Source organism: Delphinus delphis, chromosome X, assembly GCF_949987515.2.
Source record: "Delphinus delphis chromosome X, mDelDel1.2, whole genome shotgun sequence".
Lineage (NCBI taxonomy): Eukaryota > Metazoa > Chordata > Mammalia > Artiodactyla > Delphinidae > Delphinus > Delphinus delphis.
In genome coordinates this window covers 109,474,738-109,496,973 of record NC_082704.1, presented here as the reverse complement: position 1 = coordinate 109,496,973, position 22,236 = coordinate 109,474,738, and the positions used below count along the sequence as shown (strand labels likewise).

Genomic DNA, 22,236 nt, shown 5'->3' with positions numbered 1-22,236 from the left:
GACTCTTCAATGAAAATGTATTTCACGGTAACACAAGGTACACATCGTGCAAATGAGGCATCACCAGGATCACAATGGTGCTGTGAGGTACAACAGATTGCAAGAAAACAGACATTTAGCAAAACAGGGCTATAAGAAAGATGGCAAGGCGTTTTTTGGAAAGTCAGACCATGCTATCATTTTCTATGTGCTTGTCATAAAAGGGATTTTCCCCCGATATTCATCAAGATCTATGGCACTGTATTGTTGGAGGCATGTATTTTATTTAGTATATACACATACACAAACGTACACAGTTTCCATACCTAATACAGTCTTACACTGTAGCTGGTTTTAAGAGCACATAACAAGATTACTTTGGAGACTTTTTTGTATCTCCTGGTTGCAAACCTCAGTCAGAATTATGGATCTTTCCAAACTCTTTATTGTACAAGACAAAAAAAAAGGTTTCAAAGAAGAAAAGGTTATTTTAATCTGAAAGTCACATTTCACCACAAGAAATGAAGAAAACACATTATTATATGGCACAAAACGTGTAAAGTATACATTCTACCGTCATTTGTCCCCCGCCCAGATGTTTTTATGTTCAAGCCTGTTAAAGTGACATATTAGGTCCAGTTCAGGGGCCCCTGTCTCAGAGCACTATGCTTTTCATTTGTACCTGGTTTTATTAGAGTTGAGTAAACAAACAAACAAAAGCCCCAAGACCCAAGAGAAAAACAACAGCTACAACATGAAAAGCAACCACCTGGGCAGGAGGTGCACGATTCATTCAGTCCAGAAGCCACTTGAGGGTCTGGAGTGACTACAGCTTGGAGGATTTCAGGTACAACATGAAAAGGTCCTTGGAGATTCAGATGCCCAAGTCTGGAGGAATATGCCTAATGGAGCAGACGGCCTTCCACGCTGTTCAATGGCTCCCTTACTCAGCCAGACTCACTCCACTAGCCACCCAAGGAGCAATGGGGGGCAACACATTTTGCAGGTAGCTAAGTTTAATAATAAAACACGGCTTCTTGATAGTAACTTCCAACAAAGAAACCCCAGAGATGGGGGAAATGTTCCAGAATTTCTTCTCCTTCTAAACACAGACAGGGAGATATGCAACCCAAGTTTTCAGTATATGTTTAAGTAGAGTCTGGGTAAATGTCTAGAATATTTACAAGAAAAGACATCTAAATGTTTATATGCTCCAAGTCTGGGGATAAGAATGGTTCTAAGGTGACTTTCCAAGCCGAAATCACACGGGTTATTCAGAGGATCACTATGCTAATAAGAGTACAGGAAGTGCTTTATCAGCAGCTGAAGCTCATAAATAGAAATGTAACATGGAACTCTGCTAAAGCCCGACAAGGCCAACGTCTCAAGGATCTACTGAGAGTGGCCAGCGTTTGACATACTAAGTAGGAATACAGTTACATTTTGATTTAATAGTTTGGAATCCAGCGGTTAAGGACGACAGAAGCTTCTTCAGAGGGCCGGCAGCTCAGATTTGACTACCAGCAGCTTCATGGGTTCTCCAAACGCCACCTGTGGCAATTCAAAACCAAAATCAGGTGAAACCAATGGAGAGACAGTATTTTGCAAGTTGTAGCATCTATTCTCTCTCACTGAAATGATCGCAGTGTGGGACTTTCTACCTTCTTGGTAATTGCATTTTCCTTGGCTTATAGTCTCTCAACAGAAGTGCTGCAGCATTTTGTGTAGGACTATTCTTTTAGGGGGTCAAATTTTCTTTCGCGGGACTGTCCTAAAACCTGCAGGACGTTTAATGTCACAAATCCCAGTGCTGCCTCCAGCCACTGTGACAGCCACCCCCAACACCTTTCCAAACACATTTCCAGCAGGGGCGTTGCCACCTCTGGCTGAGAAGAATTTGATAACTAGAATTATATGACAGATGAAAACATACAAGCAGTATGAATACAATTATTTAGCCAAGACTTTTTTGGGACAAGGATTTTGCACTTCTTTTAGTTAGAAATGTAGGAAATAGATTTGAGAAGCCATGAACACTCTTCTAAGTTTTGTGGATTTTCTGGTCCTTAACTGATAGTGAGGTCAGTGAACCGAAGGGTGCAAGGTATGCTAATAACAAGAGAAATCTCTTACTAAATATTAATCCATGTAACTGTCAGGGAAAGAGAATGCTCAGGTGAATTTTTTAAAGTGTCCAAGAAGGCAGCTGCTCTTCCAAACCAGGGATATGGTTTATTCTAAAAACTGCCTGTCATGCATTCCCTCTCATGTGTGAAAGGACCACAACCGCTTCCCCAAGGGCCAAGAGAAGCAAACTCCAAAATGCACTGTCTACAGCCAACAGCTGAGGTCAGGTAGAAATAAGTATGCGAGACACTGTGACCTCAGCCGTGTGGCCTCCCCAACCTGTTTCCTCATTTGAGAAATAGAAAGGTTGGACTAAATCATATCAGTTATTGAAGTTCTGTTATACGAGTGGAATATCATAAAAAATAAGGTGACTGAGATAATGCTGAGAATAGAAAAATTTCAGTCTAAAATGGGAGGAGCAATTGGAATTAAGTTATGAAAGTATTTGATGACACATTCTAATTATGTTTTTCATCATTCAAAAATAAGCCCCGGGCTTCCCTGGTGGCACAGTGGTTGAGAGTCCACCTGCCGATGCAGGGGACACGGGTTCGTGCCCCGGTCCGGGAGGATCCCACATGCCACAGAGCGGCTGGGCCCGTGAGTCATGGCCGCTGAGCCTGCACGTCCAGAGCCTGTGCTCTGCGACGGGAGAGGCCACAGCAGTGAGAGGCCCGTGTACCGCCAAAAAAAAAAAAAAAAAAAAAGCCCCAAACTGAAGTAAATCCAATGTGAGGTGAGTATAACTAAGTACACACAAATCCAGTGTTTCTAGAAGCACTTCGGCAAGAAAAAAAGGCCAAAGGCGGGGAATGCTTCAGGGCACAAACTTCAGTTCTTTCCCCCCTTACTCCTTCAGGTATGATCCAAGAACAGAGGAGTCAACAGGACAGCAAACCATTTAGCCCAACACTCACCAATGTATACAAGTGATTCTAGATAGGATGTGGGATGTCACTGAATAAAACCAGGGGGGAAATTCATTTTATTAACACTACTTTGCACCACTATTACAGCATTCTCTCAGTGTCTGTAAAAAGTTGCTACTTGAGACAGATGGCTGGCCAAACTTTTAGCCAGTGCTTCTACACGCACTTCTACATGCCCACCCCCCGGCCCCGAACAGCAGGGGTGGGCATGCTGGGGTGGCGCAGAAAGCTCTCAGATGAGGATTCACTTGAAATCCATCTCAGTTCTTGTACATACCATGAGTCCACATTTGTTTGCTTTTTGTAAAAATAAAACTGACTAGGAGGCTGAGTGACGTTTATCTCATCTTCACAAACCCCAGCTGGAGAGTTACAGATTTAGACTATCATCAAAAGACTGTACCTTTCATTAAAGAGATGTTGTATTTGTCAACAGAAGGTGTTCAGAGTATTTTCTTGGCCAGGACTGTTAAATCCTTCGATCAGGTTTTTGTTACAGTCATCCAGGCTGAGATTTTCACTGGATCTCTTGGGGAAAATGGGGGGGCCAGTGAAATCTAAGAGATCTTGAAGTGCTCGGGCATTACCAGTTCCATTTTGGTCCAGAGATACCCCAGGAATCATTTCACTCACTGGTGAAAATTCTGGGATAGAGATAAGCTCTTCTTTTGAAACAGGACTGGAGGGGGAGAGGGAGAGAGGGAGGGAGAGAGAGAGATGGAGAGATAGACAAACTATTAATTCTATTTGTCATATTTTGTTATACTACTCTTCTTTTCTAGAGAAGACGGATTTAGAGCCAAAGCTTGTGTGTAACACATCATAAAAGATACAAGTTAGTTTAAGTCTGAGACACTGACAGAAGGGAAACGGATTTGAGACGGGAGGGAAGGGGGCAGGGCACAACCTTTAAAACAATGACATAGCCTTTGAGGATACAAAAACTGGTTAGAACCGACCAGACCCAAGATGGTGGAAGATTCGACTTCCCTTAGACCCTGAGCCTCATTATACCCTCATTATAATGCATTAGCATATGCTAAAGGACAACCCACAGGCGCCATGAGAGTTCCGAGGCTGACCATAAAAGGCCAAAAAGTAGGCAGTGGCCCAATTCCTGGAAATCCCCGCCCCCTCTCCAAAAGAGTTGGAATAATCCTCACACTTGTTAGCGAATGAAATTACCCAGCCCATAAAAACCAACCACGCCATATTTCAGGGTCACTCTCGCCTTTTGAGACTGACCGTATTCTGTCTATGGAACGTGCATCTCCCAGGGCCTCTCACCTTCTGAGATGGCCTGCGCTCTGTCTCTGGAGTGTGTATCTCCCTAAATAAACTGGCTTTCCCACTTACTTCTTGGGGCAGAGCCCCCTTGTCTGCACACTTGTATCCCTCACAAGCATTCTATATTAATAAATCTACTTCTTGCCTATCACTTTGCCTCTCGCTGAATTCCTCCTGCGCTGAGACATAAAGAACCTGAGCTTCATTAAGTCCTGAGACCAGGTGTGCGATTTCAATTAAAAGACAGTGGGTTTGAGTCCCAGCCTGTGGGTTCAAGTCCCATCTGAGGTGTGTGGTTTCAGATTGAGCAGGGCTGTGAAGGCCAAGGTCACGCTGCCCATGGGAAGAAAGTAAAAACCCGCAGGCACCAGCGCACTACTACAGAGAAGCCAAGCACTTCTGAAACCCTTAAAATGGGAAACGCAAACAGAGCCAATGCCAGAAGCTGAAAGTGAGCTGAACGGCGGTGGGGGGGGGGGCGGGGGGGCTGTCTAATCACCACGGGGTGCCTTGGTGCAGCCTCTCTCTAGCAGCACCGCCTCTGGGGAGCAGCTTTCCCTCCCCAGACCTCACTTTCCTCCGCTGCAAAATGCAATCAACAAGCGTTTCTCCCCCCAGGCGACCACGTGGGGAAGACTTTGCCGGAGCCACCTGGAGGCCGTGCTCAGGCCCGGAACCTCGTTAGCAAGGACCCCCGCCACCCACCCGGCCACCTGCAGAGCCGATCTCTCCCACAGCACCCTCGCTAAAGTGAGACTTCCACTCCCCCGCCCCCCCTCCCCACCACGGGCCTTGTCTCTCTCTCTCTCCTCTCCCTAGAGGTGGAAGGAGGAAGGAGGAACCAGAGGCCTAGCTCAGATAAGTGGTGGGCCGGGATCTGAGGTCCCCTCACCAGGAGTCTCTCTGAACAGCCAGAGTAGGGCTGCTGTCAGGTTTGTCTGGTTTTTTTTCTTCCTCCGTAAGAGCTTAGAGAAGAATCTAGAAAAACAAGTTGAACTGCAGAAGCTCAGATGATCTGTCTCCCTCACACTGAGCCTAGTTAAGGGGCAGCAGCTGACCTGACGCCACTTCTGGTGGCCCGGAGCCTGGGCAAACTGCTTCATTAGTGGGAACACCCGCCTCATCTCCGCCTTGCCCACCTCCATTCCCAGGGTTTGAACAGCTGGTCAGAGCAGGCGGAGGACAGAATGGCGCCACAAGCTTAGGCGCTGCCCCCAGGAGTCACCATTCTCCAATGCAGAGGTGGCCACACCAAGAACGCAGTGCACACACAAAGCTCCTTCACTTCCTTGAACCATGGCCAGTGCCAGGTCTCGTCCCGCCCCCCCACCCAGAGGCAGAAAGAATAAGCACAACTGCCTCGACACGGCGGCGGGAGGTATTGTGTTATCCTTTAAGATGCCCCAGCAGTTCCCTGCCCCCCCGGGGGCAGAGTGGCACCACTTACAGGAAGTCTGCCATGACGGTGGCGGGTGGTGGCAAGGCCTGACGAGGCCGTACTCTCAGGCTGCGCAGGACTCGCTCTCCTGGTGACAGGGCGGCTGGACCCTGGGTTTTCCCATATCTGGCTCAAGGCCAGGGTGCACGAGCTGGGATATTTACAGTCAGTGTGCCCTGGGAAAGGCTCTGCTCCCCACCTGCCTCCCCCCAGACTGAGGCTGAGTATTCACAGGCAAGGAGATAAGTGTAGGCTCCGGCAGGCTGGAGCTCTGGCAGAGCTTGTACAAAATACTGGCATTCCCTCCTGTCACAGAGAGGACCCCCAGCCCAACTGCCCTGCACTGCATTGTTCCAGCGCCTCTGCCCCAACCCCGGGCTAACTGAGCCCTCCTTTGGTCCAGGATTAATTTGCCAGGCAATGTTATCCACAAACATATACCAGTTAAGAATTCCTTAAGTTGTTAGGATCTGAAAGCAAATTAGTTCCTTTATCAAGTTTCCAATGACAAGTTTACTTAAACATGAGACACTGGACACAGTGAGTGCGCCCTTTTGGTGGCCCACCCAGATCCCCTTTGCCTGTGGTTGCACCCACCCCCCAGCTGCTATGGGCTCACAGCTGCTGCCCTTCCTCTGGACAACTGCCTTTGGCTGATGGGAGCATCCCCACCCTGGGTGCTCCACAGTCGATGGCTGACAAACACAGTGCCATGAAGGCCGCCTCCCTTATCGCAGTCAGAGCGCTCTCTGGTGGAAATGCATCCTCCAGAGTTCCACTGGGACCAGCTGAGACCAGATCCTTGCTTAGTGACTCCCCCTGCCCAATCCTGCTTCCCTCCCTTCCCTTTCTCCTGAGAACTCTCTTCTGATAAATCCCATGCCCTAGAATCCCTGTCCCAGGCTCTGTTTCTAGGGAACTCAACCCAAAACATGGATATTAATTTACCACTGTTAGCTTTCCTGAATGGCAACCGTATCTACTATAGGTGTGTAGAAAGATTTGGGTGTGGAAAAGATGAAGAAATCAACTAAGAGGTGGTAGAGGTATCTGGGGAAGAGATGAGGCTCAAATGCAAAAGCAGTGGACCTACCTCACATCCATAGACTGAACTTCTTCGGTTGAATCATCCAGACTGTTTGATTTCCCATCAAGGGCGTCCAGGTGAACAAGTCCCCCAACTGGTTTAAGTCCATTAGTGAAAACATCTTGGGGGAAAGTCTCTGGGGCAGCACGTTCCACACCATTAACTTCCTGGCAGGTGTTCAAGCCATTGATTTCTGATGGAGAACACAAAGTCATTCTGTCAGTCATAAAATATCCCAAACGATGAAATAACAGGGGAAATATCTATAGAGGCAATGAATCCTCTACTTTACCAACAATGCAATACCTTTTGTAAAAAGAACCCCATGTAGTCACCTTCCCACCGGGAAGAGATGACAAATGACATCATCAGTGTCTGTGTAGGGCTCATGACCCACCCGGGAGGCTTGGTGTCATATGCTGTACAGGTCCCCGGACTCGAGCCACAAGGCTAAAGAGAAATGTGAAGAGTGACTCTGAGATGGGTATGCGTTTTCTGACTTTGGCTGCCACGAAATAGTCCAACCTGAGGAGCTTTAAGTACATGATAGAAAAGAGCTGGACTATCTAGAACTCCGGAAGGCAGAAGAAACTGCCGTAGAACAACAGAGTCAGTTCTTAATAGAACCTGACCAGCAATTAAGCTTCCCGGAAAGCAGCCCGGCCAGCAGATGGCCTGGCTCCGGCACTGGGATTATTAGAGTAACAGAGGAACCCGCCGGTTTCCAAGTGGACCTGACAGACCTGTGCTGGAGATGGAAACTCCACAAGGGAGGGGAAAGTGCACAGGCCCCTTCCACTAATAAAGCTCTTAGGACCCGTGGGTGCTAGTCTCCCACAGGAAGCGCCATGAGCCCTCACCTCCTGAAAGGAAGAACCTAAGAACCAGACCTCACGCTCACCTATTTTGTTGGGGACAACTGGTTTTGTCTTATTTTCCACACACACAGCAGGCTGAAGCTCCACTTTCGGGTCTTCTTTCTGAAAACAAATAGAGGGAAGGTTGGCTTTATGTAGAAAGGTAAGGGCTTTTGAAAAGTATCAGAGGATATTTGGAACCATGCTGGGCCAACTGTCTGCTCCACGGTAATTCTTTGAATTTTCTGAGGTTATTACACATCAGCTATGTTTCCCTTATCAATATGCCACCATTCTCTTTCTTGATCTGTGGACTATAATGCTTCTCTCTGCATCCCTACCCCCATTTCCCTGAGGACATTTTTTGTTATCACCCCATCTCTGAAATCCCTCTCTTAGACTCCTCTTTCCTTTCAGGGACCTACAGCCTCCTTAATCTAGCCAGGAACAAAGCAAGGAAGAGCCTATTTTTTTCTGGTTAATCCTCTCTGAGACCTACAATGTCACTGAATATATTCCACCATTCTGTTCTTCTCAGAACATGAATTATGAAAATGGTACTCTGAATGCCTACCTTCACTTCCAGAGACACATCACTCTTCCTTGTTCTCTTCATAATTTCATCTATTCTCTGGGAACCAAAAAGAAGCAGGTACATATACAAGTAAGCCGGGTCTATATGCAATTTCACATTCCTCACAAAATTTGTAAAAAGGAAACATCAGCAGAGGATAATGTGTATAGAAAGGTTTTTCCATTGATTTTGCAGACATACACCTCTGCCATACGAACACGGTCAAATGCTTAAGGAGTGAACCAGTTAAGTATCTAGAATCAACAATTTATATCCCATCTTTCTCCTTCCTCTCCTTAAGTTACCTAGAAAGCAACACATCACTACCTGCCATTCAAGAGGACCACCCTAAAGAAAGCCAAGCTGAGGTGCAGAAGGGGAGGCCACAGATTGGACACCATGAGAATGGACCTTCATAATCAGCCTCCTTAAACCCTTTACCCGTAATTAAATGGCCTAAACACCCCAATTAAAAGACAAAAACTGTCAAACTGGATTAAAATAACAAATCCTGACCATATGCTGTTTATAAGAGGCACATTTATAAGGACACATAGGTTCAAAGTGAAAAAATTTATCATGCAGGTGCTAATCACAAAAAGGCTGACAAAGTAGACTTTAAGAAATATTACTAGAGATAAAGAAGGACGTTTCAGGGCTTCCCTGGTGGCGCAGTGGTTGAGAGTCCACCTGCCGATGCAGGGGACATGGGTTCGTGCCCCGGTCCGGGATGATCCCACGTGCCGCAGAGCGGCTGGGCCCGTGAGCCATGGCCGCTGAGCCTGCGCGTCAGGAGCCTGTGCTCCGCAACGGGAGAGGCCACAACAGTGAGAGGCCCGCGTACCGCAAAAAAAAAAAAAAAAAAGAAGGACGTTTCATAATGATAAAACGGTAATTCAATGGGAAAATTTAATAATTTGAAATATAAATCCACCTAACAGTAGAGCTTCAAATTATGTATATAAAAACAAAAATGTATAGAACTGGAAGGAGTAGTGGAGAAATCCATAATCACAGATGGAGCTTTCAATACCCCTCTCTCAGTAAATGAAAGAACAAGATGACAGAAAACTAATAAAGACACAACAGTATGATCAACGAAATCAACCTAAATAACAATTCTAAGAGCACCGTACCCAACAACTGCAGAACATAACTGGACTCACTTCCTGTCCCTGCCTCACCCTAAGTACTCCTGATCCCTTAGCCCTTACCTTCTTCCTCTCCAGTCGCTCCTGTTCAATCTGCAGCATGATCTGCTCTCTTTCTAGACGCATCTGTTTAGCTGCCTCCTGGGCCTTTGCTTCTGCTGCTTCCTTCTGGTAGAAACATGTAAAAGAAGGGATAGGCTTTACTAAGCTGAAGAAAACGCTAGTTAATTCCCTGGGGTTTGCACCTATATTCCTCCACCTCATCATCGACCGAAAAGTGGGTGCTGCTCGAATATTCAATGTGGATTTACACAGCCTGCTCTACGACACAGCAGACATGGTTGGGTCTCACTCATATGACCTCGGTCCACCATGCAAATCACCTGCAGACATTCTGCGTACAAGGTCAAGGTCTTTCTGTGTCTGAGGGTAGTCTCTGGCCATAAGTATGCATGTGGCTAGAAATTTCAGGAAGTTAATTTCCCCTCAGTGACCTGCAACCATAAGGGGCAGGACTTGGAAGACAACCTAGTTTCCTCACCACTCAAGGGGATAATCCTAAGGCATGGTCCACAGTCTCTCAGAGAGTTCCATAGTGAGCAAGTTCCAGCTGCCCACAGTAACCCACTCACCAATGTGCTTTCCTCTCACTCCCCTACCAGCTTCCTGCGATCATCTCCCAAATAAACTACTGGCACCCAAGTTCTCATCCAGGGTCTGCCTTCGGGGGAACCCAAACGGACATACAGCAAATACTACCAACTTCACTTCTGTTGCCCAAAGTAACTCATATTTATTAACTAGCCCAGTTAAAGAAAAACTTCAAGTAAACATTATGAGTCATCCAAATTTAACTAATTTTACCTAATACTAACTAAGGCCCTTAAGGAAAGTCTATATAAGGATTTGCACAGTACCTGCTTTTCAATCATGGCCTTTTCCTGCTTTTCTTTTTCTTGCTTTTCCTTTTCTTGCTCTTCTTTCAACAGCAGCTCCTCCTTGGCCCTCCGCTTGGCCTCCTCTGCCGCCTTCCTTTTCTCTTCTTCCTCCTGCCGCTTCTTTTCCTCTTCCTGCTTACGGGCTGCTTCTTCTAGGCGAAGTCTTTCCCCCTCTGCCTTTCTTTGCAATTCCTCTCTCTCCAGCCTTTTGAGAACATAAATGATGTTAGAAGACAACGACGACGTGCCCAAAAGGTAAACTACCAAGAGCTATGTGCCAACAGTAGAGCATAACACTTGCCACTGTCACAGACACATGCATATGAGTTAGCATCCACTTAAGAAAATGACTCACATCCTTCTCAGAAAGCCACTCCAGTCCATAACGTTACCAAAAAAAATAATAAGCAAAGTGGACTTTAAATTCTGTGATACCCAGAGTAATAATGTATTGATTTGTGAATAGACTGTAATGAAGACACAGATGTTCCCTAGCCAATTTACAAATGACCACAGGCCCATCATTCTTTTTTTTTTTTTTTTTTTTTTTTTTTTGCGGTACGCGGGCCTCTCACTGCTGTGGCCTCTCCCGTTGCGGAGCACAGGCTCCGGACGCGCAGGCTCAGCGGCCATGGCTCACGGGCCCAGCCGCCCCGCGGCATGTGGGATCTTCCTGGACCGGGGCACGAACCCGTGTCCCCTGCATCGGCAGGCGGACTCTCAACCACTGCGCCACCAGGGAAGCCCCCATCATTCTTACTGAATGAGAATTCCTTAAAAACTGAGTAGGATAAATATTTAAAACCAACTTAAATGCACTACCAAATGTAAAATAGGTAGTTAGTGGGAAGCAGCTGCATAGCACAGGGAGATCAGCTCGGTGCTTTGTGACCGCCTAGAGGGGTGGGATAGGGGCGGTGGGAGGGAGACGCAAGAGGGAGGGGATAAGGGGATCTATGTATACGGTATAGCTGATTCACTTTGTTATACAGCAGAAACTAACACACCATTGTAAAACAATTATACTCCAATAAAGATGTTAAAAAAAAAAACAACTTAAGCTAGAAAAAAAAAAAGAAAAAAAACCTCGAAGTGTCTCAGTGACTCTCACATCTGTGCCAGTCAGCAATTTGAGAGCAGTGACTAGGAGCTCAAAAAGTTCACTTTGGTTTTAATTAGTATGTGACTTCTGAAGCAGCAAATGGAAGAAAATGCTCAACAGAAACTTGACATTTAAGGAATTAAAGCATCTATTTTCCATTTATCTTGGCATTCTTTAAAAAAATTTTAGCTTTTATTCTTTGCTAAATGAAAATTAAATGGCATTTAGACATTTTTCATCCACAGATGAATGGTCAGCGATGTAACGATAAAGAGCTTAAGCAGTGAGGGAAAACTCTGTAAAGTCTAAGTGCTTGTTTTTACATTTCTAACGTTCTTCCTGCTCATGTGTGTCACTTTCCTCTTCTATGAAAAAATGTGGATAACTATACTCATTTTGCAGCGAGTTACTGACTGGCAATGTGCCCCATGGGCAAGACCAAGATTGCATTCTGATTGTGCCACTTGCTGTGTGACCCTTCCTTGGAAAGTCACTCAACATTTCTGACCATTTTAAAAAAATGGGAATAGCTATATTACTGGCTCCTCGACATCACTGTGGGAATAAATGAGATAATGGGAAGCACTTAGCACAATGCCTGGTCCTGGGCAGATTCTCAAATGCTAGTGTGTTTTACAATTTAAAATGAACGCTCTCTTCAATTCCCAGTGTCCTTTTAAGCGCATCTGTAAATGTGTATGTTTTTCAGAAATTATCTTTATTTGGAAGCAGGTACCACTGACTTACTGGGGCGCTGGTATATTGTTATAAATGATCAAGACTTAAAAAGAACATCCTTCCACCCTAACGGTTGGCTTTAGGAATCACGGAGGCAATTAGCCTATGTGCTACCAAAGAAATATTTTAAAAGGTAAAAAAATACACAAAGACATTAGCCTAAAACTACAATGGGACATGACAATGTATTCTATGTTCACAGAGGGTGCAGTGCCTAAAAGCTGGAACAACTGAAATTACTAACAAATATTCTGGAGAACTTTGGAGAAGAGCATTATGGGGCCTAGTCAGAAAGAAACTCACCAGTTCTTAGTTTCCTCAATGAAAGACTAGGATGCCCAACACAGGATTGTAAAAACCGGATGTGTCAATAACAAAACTTCTCCCAAGGTTAATCAGAGCACTGTTTTAGTATTTCTCTCTCTTTTAAGGAGCCAGTTGTGACTGTCTCAGAGAAGTTAATACACGAAGGATACGTATATAAATTAACCCACAAGCTACTTCATCCTTAGGATCTGAAAAGCCACTCGGTTTCTTCCGTTTTACCAGGAGGACTTCAGAGGTGCCCGATGCATAGCTATGCAGTAACACATCCTCTTAGCCCCTAGGTCTCCATAATCCAAGTCATCACCCACAACATAAATTCCTCCCCACAGGCCCATAAGCCCCTACAGACAAAATTCCCTCCATTTAACCACACTCTGCTTCCCCCAAAGTAGCTAAAAACTGGCTTTCCCTGTGTGAAACCAAGTCTCTCAAAATCCTCTCCAAGAATAAACACTCTTTCTCTCCCTGCTTCACGAACCAGAGAGGACATGGCAGTGTCATTTCCCCAGCGCCCCTCTGCTGCAGGCAGCCCGACCCCACTGCCCTTACCGTCATTACCGGCTCCCTCCGGAGCTCACCAGACCCACGTGTACTTCTGTCACCCCCGCCCGTCCTTGCTCCTGCCACCCACCCCAAACCTACCCCCCTTCCTCACCAGATAGAAAGTACCAGAAAACTGTGCACTGTAGTCATCATTCAGTGGATACATCCCTCATCCCCGTTCCCGGCCACCGGTGAGGGTCTTCTGTGTAACGACCCCCATCTCTCAAGCTCCAGACGCCGGCCCCCTCTCGTCCCACCCTCTCACATTTGCACCATGTCCCTGACACATGTTCAGTCTCGACTCATTCAATCTCCGGATGAGTATGTGGGTTTCACTTTCTCCCTTCCTTACGTGCTTAAAAGTTTTCATTTAAAAAAGCTTAACCTTCAATGTTCTAACCTTCCCTTTCTTTGATCTGCCCTCACCCGTCCCTCGCCGCCTTCTCTCCTGACCGGCCCCGGGCAGCTCTGTGCCGTCCCTGCATCCGCTCCCTCTTCTCTCAGGGCGCCCAGGCTGCCCAGCCACTGAGCATCTGTGGGATGGCATGGGGGCCACTCTGGGCCCTCCTGGGTTGTCAACAGTGGTTGAAGTAAGGCCCAGACAAGGCTGACTGGTCATCTTTCCCTGGACCTCAGCCGCCACGCCAGCCATCCATCCTCACCTCCCAGACCCCCAGGGGAACAGTCCAAACCTCCACTTTTCCACCGTCTTCCACATCCTCTTTAGTCGATGGCATCATCAACCACTTTCCAGAGAAGACCGGGGCCACCTGATCTGGGCTTCCTAAACTTCACTCCTCTACAGCATTCCTGCTCAGAAAATGCCCCCTTTTTTCTGCTTAGATGCAAAGGATTATAAATGCCACCAACCACACTATTAATTCCACACACAGCCCCGCACCCGAGTTCCTTCCACCGTCCCCCTCTCTTCCTTCCATCGCTTTGTCCTTCTACACGGACCTTCCCACGGCCTGCAAAACACTCAGGCCTCAGGGATCCCAAACAACTCTCCTCTGTCCCCTCTCCCCTGCATTCTGCTGATGCTCAGGGCCTCTGCCATCTCACCTCTGTCAAGCTGCTTCTGTCTCCACCCCTCTCCATGATTTCCCCCCAAACCTCCATTCGTGTCCTAAACCCCAAGACCAACGGCCTTTCCTCAGCCTCGACACGTCTCGCAGGTGCAAGTGGCATTCGACTTCCCTCCTGTGAGGGCCTGGCTCTCCCTTCCTGACTCGGCCGCCACCCCCCGCGCCAGACGGGCCCTGCCTGCCCAGCTCTTACCCCGACAGTCCACCACCCAGAGGCTCAACCGACGAGCTGCCAGGGCTGAGCGGCACCAGGACCTCTGCCGGAAGGGCCGGGCCCAAGCCAACTCTCGCACAGATACTGAGCTGCAGCCTGGCTATGTGACCCTGCTGATGGAGGGTGCCTAACTCAACTATCTTTCCACTTGGGCCCACAGCAGCTATCTTAACTTCTTAACATGACTCATTTTGCAATCCCAGTAAGATCTCTTTGCTTCTAGTTTCTGCCAGTGCCTTCCCTGGGGCGGACCCAGGGTCTAGGGTTTCTTGCTCCAAGAATCCTGATTTCTATCTTGGGCCATCCACGAGCCCAGGCACTGTGCCCTGTTCTGCATGCTTCCAGGAGAGCCCCAGGGTCACTGCTAGCGGGGACTGGACCAGCGTTTGCTCTTCTTCCGGGCCCAGCTGTCTGGGCACCTTGTCAGCCCTTCTGCTCTGAGCAGTCTCATCCCTGACTCGGATGGCGTTTTCCTCACCAGTTTGTCACAGTGATTGGCTTTCCACGGTCTGGCTCAAGTATCTTTATTTTCTCTATATTCTCTCATCTGGCAACTACATTTGTGTGGCTTCAACCACTGACTCTTAAGCACAAAACAGGAGCGAGGATGATCTTATCCCAAGAGGTGTCCGCTGTGTTCCAGGCCCTGGTTGTGTGGTACTGTACTTTCTCACCTCCCACGTGGTGCTAGCAAAGCTTCATATTCTGGCAAGAGAGAGGAAAACTGATTTTGGGTCAAGGGTATTGCTCTCATTTTTGCCTAGGCCCCAGGCTTCAATTCCATTTCTAATCACCTGGATATCTTGCAGGCACCTTAAACTTAGTTTATCTACAATCCAATGGCTTGTTTTTACCCTCTAAAATCAATTCCTTCTGTCCTTCCTTTATCTGTCATTGGGTGTACCATTCTCCTATGCTTAGAATCAAACCTTGGCGTCGACTTTGAATGGGCCCATTTCTGTTGAACCCGCCTTCACTCCTCCAGCTCGAGCTCCACCACACTGCGCTGCCTTCTCTTAACCCACGATTGCAATGGCTTCTCATTTGGGCCTCTTCCTACTTCTCTACCTTTCCTGTATGTTCACTGAGCGCCAGCACCAGTGATCCAAAGACTGTACCCCGGCCAAGGTGCTTAGTTGGGGGAAGTAGGCCTGTGAACAAATGAGGAGGCTCTGTGATCAGCCGACCAGCCGGGCTGGGCGGGCGAAGAGGGGGAGAGGTCTGTTCTCTCCCAGGGGCAGGGCTGGAAAGGCTTGCAGACAGGGAGCAGTGCTTGACCCGAGTCGGACAATGGAAAATGTGTCTGCTGACAAGGAGCTCGAGGCCACGGGAGGCAGCGTGAAAGCAGATGAGGAGATGTGGACCTGCAGGACACAGGGGTGCTCAGGCCGTGGCAGGCCTCCTGTGGGCAGGGGAGTCACCGGCTTGTTAAAGGACAGGAGCAGGACAATGACACTTATCTGAGAACAGGCACTGGGGACACAGCGTGGACAGTGGATGAGCTCCGCGAGACCTAGAGCGGGGAGCTCAGTGCGGACGTCACAGACACAGTCCAGGTCAGAGACCACAGGGGCCAGAGCTCAGGAGGGGAGAAGGGGCTGGAGGGGAAGGGAGACGAGAGAGATGCTAGAGGCGGCCGAGACAGACCTGACAGGGGACGGGACACTGACGAGGAAGGAGAGGGGAAGTTGAGAGCTGGCTCGGACACATCTGATCTGGTTGCCTGGAGACATGGAGGACTGAGCTTGTGAAAGGAAAAGCAAGTCTGCGAGAAAGACAGTAAGGTCTGCCTTGGAAATGCTCAATTTGAGATGTGTGTGGGACACACTTAAAGGAAAGCATAAAGCAGTTGGTAATACTGCCTGCAGGTTCTAGACCAGTGCTAACCAACAGACCTTTCTGTGATGAGGGAAACGTTCTAGAGATTTGTGTAGTCCGATATGGTAGCCACTAGCCACGCAGCTACTGAGCACTTGAAATGTGGCCATACGGCTGGGGAACTGAATTGGACTTGATCTTAGTGTATTTCCATTTCGGTGGCCACCTGGGACTAGAGGCGGTGGTACTGGACAGCACAGGCTCAGGAGGCATCAGTACCCATGTGTGATTTAATGCCTCCCTTGTACCAGAAAGTATTGAAGGTTTACAGAGCAAGATGAAATTGGCTTCAGAAATAGATGGTAAAACAAGGCAAAGAAAAGATGAGGGTAGAAAGGGAGATGAGAGCAGAGTTGGGTTAGCACCCCAAATGCTGAGCATGAGGACGCTGTGTGAAATGCGAGCCCCAAACTTTTGAAGCCAGAGGAAGCTGGCAGCGCATTGGGGGCGCGGGCCAGGCAGGAGGGCGCAGCGCTGCTCGGGAAGGGCTTGTCAGGTGAAGCTGGCCAAGGACTGAGGGCTGGGAGCCCAGGTGATGCGTGAGGGGCTGAGCGGGAGACAGAGGAGACTGAGAAGGAGAGGCAAGAGAAGCAAGGGCAAGCGCGACACGGTCTAAGCCAACCAAGAAATGGATTAGGAGTCCAGCAATTAGGAGGAATGGTGAGTGTGAGGTCTGCAGACTGAGTGTGAGTAGAGGAAATAGAGACAGGCAGTACAGTCAATTCTTTGAGGAGCTGCGCTGTGAAGGAAACGGGAGAGGGTGCTGGCTGGAAGGCAGAGAGCTGCACCTTCCTTAGCACAAGCTACAGGCACGCGACTCACCTGCTCAGGGCCCGCACATCCCAAGCCCTGTCACTGAGGTCCTGCGACTCATCCTCCTCTCCTGGGACCTCCCTTCACACATCCTGCGGCCCACCCAACCCAGCCCAAGCACACCACTCAGTAAAAAGACCTGCTGCTGTTAACCAAAAGGTTGGAGGTGGGAAAATCATCAGAGAAGTCCAGAGTTCGAAGAAGGAACCAGCCAGACCTCCCCCCTCCTCCTTCAAAGAAATAAATCAGCAGAAGTGTAATGACAGACCACAACAGACTTGCCAAGGTCACTTGAGGATGAAGAATATTCTATTACTGATTAAACTCAGCGCCATAGCTGAGTGAAACACGGCAACGTGGCCGGCTCCCTGTCACGTTAAATCCTCTCAACAGTACTGGACTGTACTCTGTGATTATCCTAAGAGCTTCCTTTATCAATTTAATGATAAAATCTTCCTTGCCCTTCAACATGCATTTCTCTCTGAATACTAAGACCAGAATAGGCAGAACCGTCTGTATTTTGACCAGGTGCCCCAGGGGTCAATGCAGTGGTTCTCAAAGTCTGGTGAGCTACTGAAGCGGGACACGGCCTGGGCCTGTGTATTTTCACCGCAACCCCTGACTGACTCTGACACCCTCCAAAGTTTAGGGACCACTGCCATGACATCTTCTCTCGTGCTCCAGGATGGGAGTCCCCGTACCTCGTGTCTCATGGCCTATGAGGTCGGCTTCAGCCCCAGCTAGGAGCCTCTGCTCAACCCTCCTTTCTCTTACCTGGGGGTGAAAGTTAGAATAATTTGGGGGAAAAAAAACACGATTCAGGAAGCAGAATCAAGATGTCTACATCCGGAACCGCCTGTCTTTTCAGGGAGAACCTCACTCTATAAACAAAACTCAAACTCCTTTGATAGCTCTACGAGGCCTGGCTGGTCCTAGAGTGTATGCCGAGAACAGGGGCTGTCGGTAACACCGATATCCAGGAGCTGGGAGTTTCCGCGGTCTCAGAAGGCCTGAGCACCCCCATACCTGTCTTGCTCTTCCTTCTCCAGACGTTCTTGCTGCTCCTGTTCCTTCTGCAGCCGGGCCTGTCGTCTCTTTTCGGCCAGCATCTTTGTGGCCTCTCCTGCATCAGTGGTGCCCGCTGTGGGCTTCCACGAGGCTGCATTGGAGGAAAAGATCAAGGGAAATGAAACAGTGACTGCACTCACACGGCAGCTACCACTTGGGATTGAAAAATCCAACCCAGTGGGTGATGGGAAATGCTGCCAGGACCAGCACCATCAGCCACCAAGCAGAGAGGCTGCAACAGGCTGGCTGTGACCCTGGATGCATTCCACCATGGAGGGCAGTGGAGAGGCGACAAGGAGAGACAGGGTCACCAGCAAGTCCCAAGGCAGCCACCACCGCTGCGCCTATCTGGATGAACTCACCGCAGCTGTCACGGAAGCTTCAAGGACTAAAGGAAGACCCTCTCTGTGGGAAAGGCAGATGCTGGCTGGATGCAGCTGACCACCCCCGTGGGCTTCCACAGCTAGGAGCAGCGTCAGCCCCTCAGCCTCCTCTGCCAGGAGACCCTCAGGAGAGCGAGGGGAAGGACTCGGGGCAACATGCAAGCCTGAGAAAGTGGCACGAGGGCATGGAGTTGTCTCCGGGAAAAATCCCCGTCTCTCCCCCATACCCGAGACTCCCGCGTGCATGGAGTCAGAGGGAGAACCGGCTGGGCGAGGAGGGCCTACCTCCACCGCCCTCGGCCTTCCCTGCTGCGGCCTCATGCTTCTCGGTGGCGTGCCTGTCTGCCACGTGCTTCTCTGGGGCCTCCTCCCCAGGTGGGCCGGCTGCCTGCTGAGCCAGGGAGCCCTCCCTTTCCTTGTTGCTCTTCTCTTTCTCTGCTTTCTTCTTGGGAGTTTCCTGGCCGGAAAAGGTGGGGAGGCGGTACTTCACTGGAGACCCTGGGTATGGCGGCTTCACGTTCTTTGGAGACTGCGGATATGCTTTTGAAGTTGCCCTGGAAAACCAAAACCACGCCAGAAGATGATTACCGGGCCTGACCACAGAACCCTCTGTTCCAAAGACACCTGGTTCCAAAAAGTTGAACAATTTCATCCTTCAAGGCAAACAAACGCGAGGCGGAGCACACACTCAGAAGTCCCTGAAGTAGGACTTTCCTGGTGGTGCAGTGGATAAGAATCCGCCTGCCAATGCAGGGCACACAGGTTCAAGCCCTGGTCCGGGAAGATCCCACATGCTGCGGAGCAACTAAGCCCGCACGCCACAACTACTGAAGCCCACGCACCTAGAGCCCGTGCTCTGCAACAAGAGAAGCCACCGCAACGAGAAGCCCGCGCACCACAACGAAGAGTAGCCCCCGCTCGCCGCAACTAGAAAAAGCCTGCGCGCAGCAACGAAGACCCAACACAGCCAAAAATAAATAAATAAATAAATAAGAAGTCCCTGAAGTATTATCACCCTAACAGGAACATATGGTATCTAGAACATGTCCCTGGTGGAAGGGACAATGTTTTAGGAAGCCCAGCCAATGACGTCATGTCTGAATTTCACTTAAGTTTGACGACAACGTAAGAATAAAGTGTTAGGCATTTTCCTACCTCCTCTTTTTAGAGGAGCACCAGGGTTGCATCTGGCTTCAGCATATGGCAACGAACGACCCTGCTCCCATTTTTTTCCATTATGGCAAAATACAAACAACATGAACTTTACCATCTTAACCACTTTGAAGTGTACAGTTCAGTGGCCTTAAGTACATTCACACTGTGGTACAACCATCCCCATCGTCCATCTCCAGAACTCTGTACTCTTTAAACGCTAACTCCATACTCCCGCCTCTCCCCAGCCCCTGGCAACCACCTTTCCACTTTCTGTCTCCAGGAATTTGACAATTCCGCATACCTCACAGAAGTGGAATCATACAGTATTTGCCCTTTTGTGTCCGGCTTATTTCCCTCTGCATCTGTTGGAAGAAGGTCCATTACAGGTGTGCTGGCCTAGGCCTGGCTCCTGGTGACCACTGGCTGCTGGTGACGTAGATAACAGCCTAGCTTTAGTTGCCGAGTGCACCCAAAGTTCGCACAGGGGTGTGACATTTGTACAGAGTCCTTTTAGAAGAGCATAAAGTAATCTGTTCGTGCATCACACACTGTCACTCTCAACCCTGTAGCAGGCTGAACCATACGAAAGTGCTAATGGTCAACCATTTTTGATCTATAAAAACAGCAATAAAAATGGCAACTCAACATAATATTAAAGGCCAATTTCTCACCAGAGACCTGAAGGGTTTCCTAATCAGATCCTGGTGGTAAGGAAAAAATATAATCAGACCAACATTAAACTTGGTCTTGAGCTGGAAAATAATCCTCAAGGGGTACGTGGACTGGAAAAGATGCAGACCAATGATGCTCTCATGGTAAAAGCCCAGCTCCGGGTGCCAAGGAGAACACATTTTCTCAGTTAATGCCAGGCTGAGGGCCACACAATGACCCCATGAATACGACTTGAACGTGATCTGAATTTTTAAAATTCAGTTATTTCAGCATCAACCATTTTACTGATATGGAATCAGTCCAGATCCCACTTCCATGGTGGTCTGTCCACCCCTCTCTGGCAGTCTGCTCCGTAGCTGGACCACTGTGACCCCAGAAAGAATCACTTCATACTCGCCACACCGACTTCCCTTGTGCCACCATTCTGTTAGGCCTGGAGCCACACAGAACCCCCGTGACACCTCGTCCACGTGGACGGTGCCTCCTCTTTGCAGACCGTTCTCCCTCTGCCCTGGGGCTCAGCCAACTCAGGCCCCACCATTCCCGAGGGACCTCTTGACAAGCAGGCATTTCTATATAACCTTGGTTTTCTACTTTTGTTCCTAGACCCTAACCACATAAAAGCCAGGCACAGAATCCTCTTGCTTCTTCGATATACGTATGCATATGTACCAGGGTTTCTCAATCCTGCCATGACATTTGGTGCTGAATCATTCCTTGCTGTGGAGCTATTCTGTGCACTGTTTCGCAGCATCCCTGGCCTCAACCCGCTAGATGCCAGTAGCAATCTCCACTCCCCGCAACCCACCCCAGGTTATGACAATCAAAAATGTCTGCAGACATTGTCAAATGTCCCTGCAGGGGCAAGATCACCCCCAGCTGAGAACCACTGAGGTGAGACATACATATAGCGCCCCCCCACGCCCCTTCTATCTGTATAAAGCAGGTAAAAGTGGTGCTGCTCTGGTTGAGGGGTAGTATCCTAATCCCCACGCCCCCCGAGGCCCGCCTATGAGTCTCCTGAGAGCCCTGGCTTGAGAGGGAATCATCAGAGCCTTCTGTGTTCAGACAGCCAGGGTCGCACCTGGATCCCTCCCCCAGTGATCTGGAGCTCACACTCCCTCTAGCACCCTCCAAAACTGTGTCCACGCTTTCTGAGGGCTGTCTGCACACCAGCCCCTGTGCTGCTAAGTGTAGTTGTGTATGTATGTGTGTATACGTGTATGTCTCTTTTAGTTGTCAAAAACTGGTATGACACAGGTACTATTATTAGGGTCACTTTATGGAGGAGGAAGCGGGCTTAGAGAGGTTAAGTAAGCCGCGGAACTGCAGTCTGTGCCCACGACTCCCTGACTCCACTTCTTCCAACTTGGCCCTACTCCCTGTGTCGCAATGGTGGCTAAGCCAGAGCTTGGGGTCACCACGATCCCCAGATGTTCATTTTAGACCTGGCACAGAGTAAGCACACAACAGATGTTAGATATCGGGTGTTAGTGAAACATATAAAATAAAAATCCGAATTATCCTCACAGACAAGAACGAACCAAAAGCAGGAGGAAGAAATAAAACGGGGGAAACCACAAGCCCTGCTACCTCATGATGACAGCGCTCCATTAAGCATCGTTTTCCAATCAGCTGCAAAAACCTGCATTTAGGTTCAAACAGCCTGTACTACCGTACAGCAGGGGATCTTCTGCTTGGCAACACTCTCCTTCCATGCTGTCGTCTAGGGCCATACTGCTGCTATAACCACCAGGAGAGTGTCTTAAAGGACCTGGTCTAATGCACCGAGGTGATCAAAACACGTCACTTACTCCCTAGAATGTCAAGTGCATGCTCTGTGCAGCTCCGGTCCAACCCCTGTGCAGGGACAGGCAATGGCAAA

The 22,236-nt window shown here is 48.7% G+C and overlaps 1 protein-coding gene across 6 annotated transcripts in view; it reads right to left on the bottom strand.

Annotated features, from left to right (window-relative positions):
• Nucleotides 1–22,236, bottom strand: part of MAP7D2 (MAP7 domain containing 2) — a 107,773-nt gene continuing 85,537 nt past the window's right edge. For all 6 annotated transcript variants that reach the window (XM_060002558.1, XM_060002560.1, XM_060002562.1 and 3 more), the window contains 9 exons: nucleotides 18,810–19,078; nucleotides 18,100–18,232; nucleotides 10,350–10,575; nucleotides 9,496–9,600; nucleotides 8,282–8,338; nucleotides 7,752–7,830; nucleotides 6,857–7,043; nucleotides 3,442–3,717; nucleotides 1–1,530 (listed from right to left, as the gene is read on the bottom strand). In XM_060002558.1, coding sequence (XP_059858541.1) covers nucleotides 3,468–3,717; nucleotides 6,857–7,043; nucleotides 7,752–7,830; nucleotides 8,282–8,338; nucleotides 9,496–9,600; nucleotides 10,350–10,575; nucleotides 18,100–18,232; nucleotides 18,810–19,078 — 1,306 coding nt within the window. In that variant the 3' untranslated portion in view covers nucleotides 1–1,530; nucleotides 3,442–3,467. The remainder of the gene's footprint in view (nucleotides 1,531–3,441; nucleotides 3,718–6,856; nucleotides 7,044–7,751; nucleotides 7,831–8,281; nucleotides 8,339–9,495; nucleotides 9,601–10,349; nucleotides 10,576–18,099; nucleotides 18,233–18,809; nucleotides 19,079–22,236) is intronic.